This window comes from Myxocyprinus asiaticus, chromosome 27, assembly GCF_019703515.2.
Source record: "Myxocyprinus asiaticus isolate MX2 ecotype Aquarium Trade chromosome 27, UBuf_Myxa_2, whole genome shotgun sequence".
Classification (NCBI taxonomy): domain Eukaryota; kingdom Metazoa; phylum Chordata; class Actinopteri; order Cypriniformes; family Catostomidae; genus Myxocyprinus; species Myxocyprinus asiaticus.
The window spans coordinates 41,241,346-41,254,644 of NC_059370.1; the positions used below are offsets into that span (position 1 = coordinate 41,241,346).

Below are 13,299 nucleotides of genomic sequence, written 5' to 3' on the forward strand. Positions count from 1 at the left end.
CTGCTAGTGCTAAGGCTGCATCCACATGTCAGCTCTACACTGCGTGTTGGAATTTTTTCTCTTCATGGTGCACGGATCATGGGTTGGATCCTACACACTGTAAGGTTCCAAGAGTTTTGAGTCTTTGCAACATCTTCTGGATGCAGACAAGGCAACTTCCACATTAAAAGTATAGGTTGCGGCCATTTCTGCATATCATGTACCAGTTAATGTTTCTTCTCTTGGTTCCCATAATCTTGTTTGTAGTTTTTTAAAGGGTGCGAGACATTTAAGGCCAGCCCGCAACCCCCAATTTCCTGTGTGGGATTTACCACTTGTGCTTGATTTTCTCTGTTTGCCGCCATTTGAGCCTTTGCAGACTGCTGACTTTAAGTGGGTATCTTTCAAACTGCTTTTCCGTTGGCCATCGCTTCCATTATGCGAGTCAGTGAGTTACATGCATTGTCTGTTAGTGTATTATGCATGCGTTGGTTGCCAGATGATTCTAGTGTTGTGCTTCGGCCAAATCCATCTTTTCTTCCTAAAGTTCTCTTTCCTCAGTTTGTGAATCAGTCTATAAATCTGGCTGCATTTCAGTATTTGTTCCAATCAGATGAGTCGAGGGATCAACTCGTGTCCTGTGTGAGCCTTGGTGTTACGTGGATGCTATCATTTGTCTTAGACAAACAGATCAGCTATTTGTTTGCTACGGTGGTGTCGGAAAGGGTGCCGCTGTATCAAAGCAAAGATTGTCACATTGGATTGTGATCACTCTGGCATACAAGAAAGCCCAAAAGCCCGTGCCAGGAGGTATCTCTTGTCACTCTACTAGGGCTATTTCTTCATCTTGGGCTGCCTTTAGAGGAGTCTCCATGGCGGATATCTCTGCAGCTGCTAACTGGGCTTCTCCATGTACCTTTGCTCGCTTCTACAAGGTCAGTGTAGTTCAGTGGTTCTTCAGCAGCAGCCTTGACTGTTTTTCAGGTGAGTGGCATTCCTCATAACTATGTTGGTAGGAGTCATCCACTAGTGCATAAGCATCACCTCTAGCGGTAAGGAGGAATGAAACAGTGCGCTAGTTACGTAGGTAACTGTGGTTTTGTGAATTCCACATGAGTTATTTGTCACTCGGAATGCGGAGAAAGACTTACTGAACGCTCAGCTAATGTGGCTATTATCCACGAAGCTCAGCCTACGTCACTACGTGACATTGTTGATATATGCTCTCGATCTATCTAGCTGGCACTGCAATAATCCACTAGTGTTTAAGCACCGCCTCTGACGGTCATCCGGAATTCACCGAACCACAGTTACCTATGTAACTAGCATTTTTCCATATTAGGACTGTTGCAATGATTGTCCGAGTTCATAAAGCAGGTAAACTTCCATCCTTGTGGTAGTTGTGGTCCTTATTTAACAATTTGTTAGCAACTTGTGGTTTTAAAGTACAGTTTAAATTTCACATTTGCAGATCTTATAGAATTTAAAAAAATGAACAAACTTGACGTTTTTATCAATTCACTCAAGACAGCTACCACTCAACTTCCCAACTTTCCTTGGCTTTTCCATGACTCACCATTTTGTCCTTGGTGTCTTGCCTGCTTTCACTTTGATACTGTGACAGAGAGAGAGAAAGAGAGAGGGAGAGATCAATACAGTCTAACAGCCACACAATAAAGTGAGACTGCAAAGCAACAGGTTGCATTCAAACAAGCCCCATCATAAAGACTTAAATAGTCAAAACAGCCATGATATCAATGACCTCACCAAACTCTGCAACACACCATTACATTCTGCCTGATCAAATTTACCCAACAAAAGACAATTACCTACATAACTGATACAGATGACAATTAAATGGATGAATTATACTCCACAAGTGTGTGGCAGCTCTAAAAAGAAATGGTGGAAGTCCATCAATCTATCTGTCTGTCAAAACAGCATTTTCTATATAACAAGATGATGTGTTGAATCATTTTCACATTATTCATAGCACAGACTTCCAGAGAAAAAAGTTACTGCCATTTAGTGCCCATTACGTTAACATCTAATTAGGACCAGGTAATGTATTAAATATTTACCATATATTTGGGCTGATTTTGTTGGTAATATAATAATAGAACAATTATGTTTGTGTTATTTATTGTTTAAAAAGTCTCCTTTCAATTAATCATTTCACAACATCAATTTGTCTGTGCCACACACGTGGCTTTTACGCATTTTCAAGTGCTGACAGACAGACAGACACTTGTAAATTATATACATTCATACAAAATATTCAGAATTTATAAAGTAAATGGGATTCTTCTGTGTGCTAATTCAGTTCAAATGATCGAGGCATTTTTTTACACTGTCTTGCATCCAAATTATGGTTAATACATTTTTACTATATTTTCTTATCTTTGATGGGCTGAGCACCCAGCCTTAATGCCAATATTCACCTCTTTCATGAAACTCTTGCCCAGTCGCACAATCTTGGCAAACAAGATGGGGTCATGTGACAGGTGAGGGCCCAGGTAGCACAGCATGGTGAAGACGTCTCTGGAGAGGTCATCAAAGCTCTCGGCTGGTCGCGGTGCCTGTTTGTTCCGCAAAGGCATCATCAAACCACCTTTGGCACCTTTGGGAACTCCAGCCCTATGAACACAGGAAGTTCAAAGAGCTCAACACACAGCTCAGTCATACAGAACTGCTGTCTGATCTCAAAATCCTTAAATTTCACATGTACACTGGATCTATTCTGAGCCTGACAATACAAAGTATGTCTCCTGTGGAGTCTGTCCTGATCACTTTAGAAGTTGTGTATATGTAATGCCTCCTTGCATCTACTACATCCTAGGAAAAAGCACTGAACCTGCATTGAAAATGTATCAGCAGCCATCCAAGGACAATCACACAGGAAATCGAGATGTTGCATTCAGTTCATTTACCCTAAAATCGATCCCTTTACGCCAAATTACTGACAACCTCCATCTCCCATCAGACATTTTAGCATTAACCTTTTCGCATGCGAGTTTCACCTGTACTGACGGATCTCCCAGCGTGAGTTCTTTAATGCATACTGTAATTAAAAAAATGTAATAAATCTTACCTTACACTTCACAGCAGATGTACTGGAGGACAAATTATATCACAGCAGGTGCACTGAATGTAAGAATATATATTATCAAACATTTAATGTGGGTTTTAGATGTTTATAATGATTATGATAAGATGCAATCGCGATCGCGCTTGCCGGCTATGCGTGCCACCGTATTTTCGTTGCTATGCAAGATGGGAGTTCGTCTCATAACATAAGCATACAAAAGGAGCATAGAAGGTTCTAAAAACTTAGCCCTTCCACTTTTCCAGCCTCGGAAGTGGTTAGAATGAGTGACGGACAGAATGGGAGAAGGCTCAAGTGGACTAACTAGTTGTATTTTCTTTGTTTGATGTCAGAAAACACGGCCGCAACGCTGCATCAAAACAGTTACTCCGATGGTAACAGCTTTATACTTTTATTTAGTGATTGTTTGAATATTTGTAACATATAAAAATAAAGATATTGTGATGTTGAAAAGACTATTTGAGCAGCAGGTTCATTATGAATACCGCTTCAGTCCCTCTTTTGCTGGTAATCAGCAACACGAATGCAGATCAAACTGGTTTGATCGTATGCATCTGAGCCCAGCCTAGTGTAATCACACCGGTGTGATCATATGTGTGAAAAGGGCTAATTCTAACATTAATTTCCCTGTTGTGCTATCGATAGCACGCTGTGCAAACAACAGTTGTCAAAAACAACAGCAGTAAAATAGCGCCCTCAACTGACAACTGTTTTGAACAGCATGGCATAAAAATGGCATTAAGCCTCAATAATTTGCTGCAACTGCAACACTATGAGAACACGCAAAATGATTGACAGGAAAAAAACGTCAGAGACCGTGGACACATTTTTGTTTGTTGTTTACAGAGTCTAGAGCAGTCACAGAAACCAGTGAGATATGACACTTATTTCATTATATCTTTCAGGGAGTGAAATGTGAACACAGCACAGTCTTTGATGACATTTTTGTCCCCTAAGATGACTGTCATTAGAGGTCGACCAATAGTGGATTTTGCAGATACCGATAACTAAGGTGATGGAAATGGCCAATAAGTGATTAATTGGCCGATAATTGTTTAAATGGATTTCTTGAATGTTGAAATTTAGTCTTTCCTTACTGTGACGGGCACAAACATTGAGGCTGCAAGAGTCTAAAATGAGTAAAATCCCAGATGCTTGATTGTTGTGCAACCAAAAACCCAATAATAACCAGAAAAAAAAATAAGATTTGGTGCATCACATACTTTTCATTATAAACAAGCCCGAAATACATCAGGGACTCTTATTTTGAAATGTATCTGCTTTCAGCACACACAAACACACAATAGTAACAAAACATGCACTCTTACAATTATCTACAATGTATTACAATAGAATGACTATGAGTAAATACTGTCATATGGGCTTATAAATACTGTATGAGCAGTAGAGGTCGACCAATAGTGGATTTTGCTGATACCGATAACTAAGGTGGTGGAAAAGGCCGATAACCGATTACTTGGATGGTAGTTTTTAAAATCGATATGTAGAATGTCAAAAAATAAAAAAATCTTATTCTTTCCTTAAAATTACAGGCACAGACAAAGACTCTGAATAAAAAATGAATAAAAGCCCAGATGCAGTTTACTGTTCAACCAAATTCACAATAATAACTGGGGAAAAAAAATGAAGATTTAGTGCATGACAAGGGATAAAAGAAAATCTTGGAAGTTGTATTTTACACCCCTATTGTTTCCAAACAACTGACACTAGTGATGAAAGGTCAGAAAGAGCAAAGTTTCTAACCCACTAAAACTCTGGTGTCAGTTTGCTGTACCTGCGATAGAGCGGCTCCACAATGCGGTGGAGCAGTTGGCACAGTGCGATGGCGATGGACTTGTGGGAGGTGGCGTAGAAAGCTGGCATCTGATCCATGATGCTCTGAGCATGCTGCCAGTCACCGATCCTCAGCAGAGCCTCCAACAGCCCCAGCTTCTGGTTATCCGGAGGCTGACATAAGTGACAGGAGACAGATTAGAGGAGTGGAGGATACACCTTCACATACGGCATCATTACAGGCTCTTCAGTTCATTATCTCTTCTAGCAAGGAATGACAGAGAGGGAGGACTGAGGGGATTCTTATCTTCACAGACAGATGACAACAAACACATACATCTGTGTTTCTTACTTCTTACCAGCGCACTAAGTCACACTAATTAACCACAATGAAACTGCAAAATCAACATTATATAACAGGTAGTTCAGACTCTAAATTCTAATTGGATGAGCCACGTTTGATTGCTTTCGTAGAAGTAGACGTTTATATATTTCGCTATTATATATTTTTATAATTTGCTTAGCAAATTACGCTCTAAAATTTCAGTGGTTAAAATTCGGTAGGAAATTCAACCGTGTACATCCTGGCATTGCAGGAAAAGCAGTTGAGTGCTGATGCAATTTTCACATGCTGCTACTAAGCTTCACCACAAGGTGGTGCAATAATAATCATTGCGTACTCACAAATTGGGCATTGAAATGTGCGTACACAACGTTTTTACTTCGGGCCCATGGTCTGGATCCACGAGTCAGTCCAAATGATTCCATGACCCATTCACGATGCTGTCCTGGACATGCAATGTCATTTTAATGGGCCATGCTGGGTTAAGCATCAGAATGATTGTGCTGGTGTCAGAGGGGTTTTTAAAAGCATGCCGATGGTCTCTTTAATGTGATGAGAATCTGTATTGCACCTGTGATAACGCTCAAACATGAATTCAACTCTTCAAGCATCACTCACTCACACACACTCTTGGCTGATAAGCAGAGAGATGAACGGACAAGATTATAAAGCAATTTTTTACATCTTTGACTGACAGTATATATTTAGAATATTCATAGGAAACCTAGTTTGAAGGCTGTCATATTTCTAACTCCATTTGGTGACGATTAGTGGTGAAGAAATGACACTTCAGCATTACATTGAAAATAATGGAATATTCCTTAAATTACAGCATAACAAAAGGCAAGTCACCTTCTCGTTCTTTTCCTCTTCCTTCTCTTTCTCTTTCTCCTTGTCTTCGGTCTTTTCGGAGGGGACGACCACCATTGTGAGTTTGCGGGCGATCTGTTTGGCCTCAAGGATCACTTTCTTATGCTCTTCCACAATGTTGGAATCCAAAGGGAGAAGCTGTAACAAATGACATGGGTGAGTATGAGTTTAAACAGTTTTTTTTTTTTTCCTCCATTTAATCTCCTTTCCACTTTTGGGCATCTCCCAAAACACAATGGCTCGAGAAGACACCAAAGGTTTTGAAAGGTGCATTTAAACAAGCAATCTGTAGTTTACTTTTGTGTTTTGTTTATACCTGAAAGAAGTTACTCTGAAAAACGGAATACATGAGGATACATAGAGATTTAAGTTATTTAAATGTCTTTCGAAGTTGTGTAATTATCAGTGATTTGAAACAAGGTAGCATAAAAAAGTAGAACCAAACTATCGGTATCAGCAGATGTTGTTCTAAATAATTGGATATTTGTATCAGCGCACAAATTTTGTAACGGTGCAGTCTGGTTTTGTCACTATAAGCCTTTTATAGTATTTAAATGCCATTAACATAAATTCTAAACTTCTCTCCCATAAGCATTTAATCTTGGAGCTGTAGCCTAGTGGTTAGCACACGTGCTCCAGACACATGTAGGAGAGTTAGGTTTGAATCTAAACTGCACTGTGTACCAACCATATTTCCCTCTTTTTCTCCCCAACGTTTAGCATCATTGCTCAACTTTCAGTGTGAAAAAAAGGACAAAGCCTTTCCACAAATTAGAAGTTGAATTTCTGTTTTAAATAATGCAGGTTGTTGTAGTATTCTGTTTAAATGGTTTTTATTTATAGGTTGAACCTCTTACAGGTTTTGCGGTACCAACATGACTTTCGCTATTTACATTTGCATATCAATATCCACTTTTTCCAACATTAAAAACAGACACATTTTAATTCCACAGCTAAATGGGATCAAAGTGCATTTGAATAAATAAAGGGGGACTTTCTATAGCATTCAGAAAAGCCACTTAAAGGGACTGTCAGAAGGCAACTGCTATCATATCATGCGGTTAAATGAACAATCTCAGCACCTACAGATGCTAATCTTCCATATCTTAATTATAAGATTACATCTTCCATTTAGTTAACACAGATGGCCTGTTCAATCTTTTAACAAAATTAAGACACAAAAGCATTAAGTGCCTTCCAAACATCGGATCATTACATACACACTATCAGTCAAAAGTTTTGAAACACTTGACTGAAATGTTTCTCATGATCTTAAAAATCTTTTGATCTGAAGGTGTATGCTTATATGTTTGAAATTAGTTTTGTAGACAATGTCAAGGGAACTTCTTCATTACTGTTTAAAAAGCATCTCAGGGTGATACCTCAAGAAGTTGGTTGAGAAAATGTCAAGAGTACATGTCTGCAGAATCTAGACAAAGAGTGACTACTTTGAAGATGCTAAAATATAACACAGTTTTGATTTATTTTGGATTTTACATAATTCCCATAGTTCCATTTATGTTATTCCATAGTTTTGATGACTTCACTATTATTCTAAAATGTGAAGAAAAAAAAATTTATAATAAACAATGAGAAAGTGTTTCAAAACTTTTGACCGGTAGTGTATATATAACAGTGATATGCATCATATAAACTGTATATCTGTACAATATTTAAATAATCTGAGGAATCACTCAAAGGTCCTCAGTCAAATTTAGCTCATGTTCTGCATAAGTCACTTCAAAAGAAGTTCAGCTGCCTGCTGTGGTATTAAATCATTTATCTTCAGCCAGTAAATGAGGACGCTCCCAAAAAAGCACAGATACAGTGCATCCGGAAAGTATTCACAACGCTTCACTTTTTCCACATTTTGTTATGTTACAGTCTTATTCCAAAATTGATTAAATTCATTATTTTCCTCAAAACTCTACAAACAATACCGCATAATGACAAAGTGAAAGAAGTTTGTTTGAAATCTTTGCAAATTTATTAAAAATAAAAAAATGAAAATAAATCACATGTACATAAGTATTCACAGCCTTTGCCATGACACTCAAAATTGAGCTCAGGTGCATCCTGTTTCCACTGATCATCCTTGAGATGTTTCTACAACTTGATTGGAGTCCACCTGTGGTAAATTCAGTTGATTGGACATGATTTGGAAAGGCACACACCTGTCTATATAAGGTCCCACAGTTAACAGTGCATGTCAGAGCACAAACCAAGCCATGAAGTCCAAGGAATTGTCTGTAGACTTCTGAGACAGGATTGTATCGAGGCACAGATCTGGGGAAGGGTACAGAAAAATTTCTGCAGCATTGAAGGTCCCAATGAGCACAGTGGCCTCCATCATCCGTAAATGGAAGTTTGGAATCACCAGGACTCTTCCTAGAGCTGGCCGCCCGGCCAAACTGAGCAATCGGGGGAGAAGGGCCTTAGTCAGGGAGGTGACCAAGAACCCGATGGTCACTCTGACAGAGCTCCAGCATTTCTTTGTGGAGAGAGGAGAACCTTCCAGAAGAACAACCACTCCTCAGTAAAAGGCACATGACAGCCCGCCTGGAGTTTGCCAAAAGGCACCTGAAGGACTCTCAGACCATGAGAAACAAAGATTGAACTCTTTGGCCTGAATGGCAAGCGTCATGTCTGGAGGAAACCAGGCACCGCTCATCACCTGACAATACCATCCCTACAGTGAAGCATGGTGGTGGCAGCATCATGCTGTGGGGATGTTTTTCAGCGGCAGGAACTGGGAGACTAGTCAGGATCGAGGAAAAGATGAATGCAGCAATGTACAGAGACATCCTTGATGAAAACCTGCTCCAGAGCACTCTGGACCTCAGACTGGGGCAAAGGTTCATCTTCCAACAGGACAACGACCATAAGCACACAGCCAAGATAACAAAGGAGTGGCTCCGGGACAACTCTGTGAATGTCCTTGAATGGCCCAGCCAGAGCCCAGACTTGAACCCGATTGAACATCTCTGGAGAGATCTGAAAATGGCTGTGCACCGACGCTCCCCATCCAACCTGATGGAGCTTGAGAGGTCCTGCAAAGAAGAATGGGAGAAACTGCCCAAAAATAGGTGTGCCAAGCTTGTAGCATCATACTCAAAAAGACTTGAGGCTGTAATTGGTGCCAAAGGTGCTTCAACAAAGTATTGAGCAAAGGCTGTGAATACTTATGTACATGTGATTTTTTTTTTCCATTTTTTATTTTCAATTTGCAAAGATTTCAAACAAACTTCTTTCACATTGTCATTATGGGGTATTGTTTGTAGAATTTTGAGGAAAATAATGAATTTATTCCATTTTGGAAAAAGGCTGTAACATAACAAAATGTGGAAAAAAGTGAAGCGCTGTGAATACTTACCGGATGCACTGTACAGGTGTAAACGTGTATATTTTTATAGCAGAGTGACAATTCACTCACATGAACGTAAAGGTCTTCAAGAGCTATGAGGTTGTGTTGAAGAAGAGCTGCAGCAATGTGGTACAGAGAAGCTGGCGTTTCTCCATTAGGCTCCTGAAGAGAAAACAGAACATCCTTTAAATTCAACATCATTCGTTATTCAGTATCTCATTCACTCAATTTACTTTTGCAATGTGATGTATTTCCGAGTGAAACAGGATATGCAATGAGAAAATTATATAGGCAGGGACTTATACATTAGGAATTTATTTGATTGTAAAAAGTGTTTGGAGGGGAGGGGGTTAAAAACAATTTTTTTTTAAAAGCAACGTCATTTCAGAGGTGCAGCAAGTTATTACAATTTGATGAAAGATTGCGAAGACAAAACATTTTCTCTGAAGGATATGAACATTATGAACGTTACATTTATATAGCACTTTTCTGACATTACACTCAAAGCGCTTTACACAGTGAAAAGGGGGTTCTCCTCAATCACCAACAGTGTGCAGCATCCACCTGGATGATGCGATGGCAGCCATAGTGCACCAGTATGCTCACCACACACCAGCTATTGGTGGAGAGGAGAGAGTAGAGTTATAGAGCCAATTAATGGATGGGGATTATTAGGAAGCCATGATTGATGAGAGCCAATGGGGGGGGATTTGGCCAGGACACCAGGGTTACACCCCTACTCTTTTGGGATTTTTAATGACCAGAGAGAGTCAGGAGCTCGGTTTAACGTCTCATCCGAAGGACGGTGCCTTTCTACAGTAGTGTGTCCTATCACTATACTGGGGCATTATAGGGGTTATATTTGTGCCACAATTCTACACACGCAAAATTATATTTTGAGCATGCAAGAAAACGTTCCGCACGCGCAAGATGATATTTTGAGGATGCTTGGACTCAATTTTGTAAAGCAATGTATCTTCTTGCAAAGATTAATTCATTTTGAGCAAACAAAAATAAAATTTGCACTCAAATTAAGTTTGAATGTTTGTTGATGTCAACATTTGCATAGAATTCTGACATTTTAGTTACTCAAAATATCACACGCTCTCTCTCCTTGTACGTGCAACGTGCGCTCAGAACTTGAATGCTTGCTTGCTTTGCCACCCTTACTCCGACAAGTCCCACCTCCTACATCAGGATTGGCTATTAGAACCTGCTTACAACTGTGGTTATCATTACAGAGATTAAGGATGTCGTGATTATAAAATCTGACGATTAATTGTCAAACAACTAACTGCGAATATGACGATTAATTGTCATATTTCTTAAGGTGTGCTTTTTTCAGCATGTGTGCCTCATACACCTTAAGAAGTCATTTTTACATAGTTAACTTAATAGAATAAAATAGGTATATATGATTTCCTTTACAAACTTATGAATGTAATGAAAAATAACGTTATTATATATTTCTAAATTCTGTTCTTAAAATATGTCTCTTTTTGGTCAACTTCAGTTTTGGTCAATTTTACATTTACACTGTTGTTTTTTAACTGTTTTTGAATTATATATTTTTATTAAAAAATATATATATATATATATATATATAATTTAATAATAATTTATATGTATATACAGTTAAAGTCTGAAGTTTACATACAATTTAGCCAGATACATTTAAACTCAGTTTTTCACAATTCCTGACATTCCCTGTCTTTGGTCAGTTAGGATCACTACTTTATTTTAAGAATGTGAAATATCAGAATAATAGTAGAGAAAATGATTTATTTCAGCTTTTATTTCTTTCATCACATTCCCAGTGGGTCAGAAGTTCACATACACTTTGTTAGTTTTTGGTACCATTGCCTTTAAATTGTTTAACTTGGATCACACGTTTTGAGTAGCCTTCCACAAGCTTCTCACAATAAGTTGCTGGAGTTTTGGCCCATTCCTCCAGACAGAACTGGGGTAACTGAATCAGGTTTGTAGGCCTCCTTGCTCGCACACACTTTTTCAGTTCTGCCCATAAATTTTCTATTGGATTGCGGTCAAGGCTTTGTGATGGCCACTCCAATACTTTGACTTTGTTGTCCTAAAGCCATTTTGCCACAACTTTAGATGTATGCTTGGGGTAAATGTCCATTTGGAAGACCCATTTGTGACCGAGCTTTAACTTCCTGGATGATGCCTTGAGATGTTGCTTCAATATATCCACTTAATTTTCCTTCCTAATGATCTATTTTGTGAAGTGCACCAGTCCCACCTGCAGCAAAGCACCCCCACAATATGATGCTGCCACCCCCATGCTTCAAGTTTGAGATGGTTTTCTTCGGCTTGCAAGCCTCACCCTTTTTCCTTCAAACATAACGATGGTCATTATGGCCAAACAGTTAAATTTTTGTTTTGTTAGACCAGAGGACACTATTCCAAAAAGTAAGATCTTTGTCCCCATGTACACTTGCAAACTGTAGTCTGGATTTTTTATGGCGGTTTTGAAGCAGTGGCTTCTTCCTTGTTGAGCAGCCCTTCAGGTTATGTCAATATAGGACTTTTTTTTACTGTGGAAATAGATACTTGACTACCTGTTTCCTCCAGCATCTTCACAAGGTCCTTTGCTGTTGTTCTGGGATTGATTTGCAATTTTCTCACCAAAATACGTTCATCTCTAGGAGACAGAATGCGTCTCCTTCCTGAGGGGTATGATGGCTGTGTTGTCCCATGGTGTTTATACTTGAGTACAATTGTTTGTACAGATAACTTTAACTTTGCATATACACACACACACACACACACACACACAGAGTTGTGCTCAATTGGTAATATATGTACCATTTTTAAAGAAAACATGAGTGAGCAGGCAAAACACATTTATTTTATTTCTTATGGGATTCATATTCAACTGTAGGTTATAACAGAATGGCACAATCATAAAACAAAATATGGCAACAAAGAAAAAAATGAAATGACCCCTGTTCGAAAGTCTGCATACCCTTAGTTCTTAATACTGTGTATTGCCCCCTTTAGCATCAATGACAGCGTGTAGTCTTTTGTAATAGTTGTCTATGAGGCCCCAAATTCTTGCAGGTGGTATAGCTGCCCATTCGTCTTGGCAAAATGCCTCCAGGTCATGCAAAATCTTTGGTCGTCTTGCATGAACCGCACATTTGAGATCTCCCCAGAGTGGCTCGATGATATTAAGGTCAGGAGACTGTGATGGCCACTCCAGAACCTTCACCTTTTTCTGCTGTAACCACTGGAGGGTCAACTTGGCCTTGTGCTTAGGGTCATTGTCGTGCTGGAAAGTCCAAGAGCGTCCCATGCGCAGCTTTCGTGCAGAAGAATGCAAATTGTCTGCCAGTATTTTCTGATGACATGCTGCATGCATCTTGTCATCAATTTTCACAAGATTCCCCATGCCTTTAGAGCTCACACACCCCCAAAACATCAGTGAGCCACCACCATGCTTCACAGTGGGGATGGTATTCTTTTCACTATAGGCCTTGTTGACCCCTCTCCAAACATAGCACTTATGGTTGTGACCATAAAGCTCTATTTTGGTCTCGTCACTCCAAATTACAGTGTGCCAGAAGCTGTGAAGCGTGTCAAGGTGTTGTCGGGCATATTGTAACCGGACTTTTTTGTGGCATTGGCGCAGTAAAGGCTTCTTTCTGGCAACTCGACCATGCAGCTCATTTTTGTTCAAGTATCATCATATTGTGCTCCTTGAAACAACCACGCTGTCTTTTTCCAGAGCAGCCTGTATTTCTCCTGAGGTTACCTGTGGGTTTTTCTTTGTATCCCGAACAATTCTTCTGGCAGTTGTGGCTGAAATCTTTCTTGGTCTAC

At 39.4% G+C, this 13,299-nt stretch overlaps 1 protein-coding gene across 2 annotated transcripts in view; it reads right to left on the reverse strand.

Annotated features, from left to right (window-relative positions):
* Positions 1-13,299, reverse strand: part of LOC127417554 (THO complex subunit 2-like) — a 95,169-nt gene that overhangs the window by 57,318 nt on the left and 24,552 nt on the right. For both annotated transcript variants that reach the window (XM_051657550.1, XM_051657549.1), the window contains exons 9-13: positions 9,526-9,618; positions 6,075-6,230; positions 4,881-5,053; positions 2,421-2,616; positions 1,556-1,594 (exon numbers count right to left, since the gene is read on the reverse strand). In XM_051657550.1, coding sequence (XP_051513510.1) covers positions 1,556-1,594; positions 2,421-2,616; positions 4,881-5,053; positions 6,075-6,230; positions 9,526-9,618 — 657 coding nt within the window. The remainder of the gene's footprint in view (positions 1-1,555; positions 1,595-2,420; positions 2,617-4,880; positions 5,054-6,074; positions 6,231-9,525; positions 9,619-13,299) is intronic.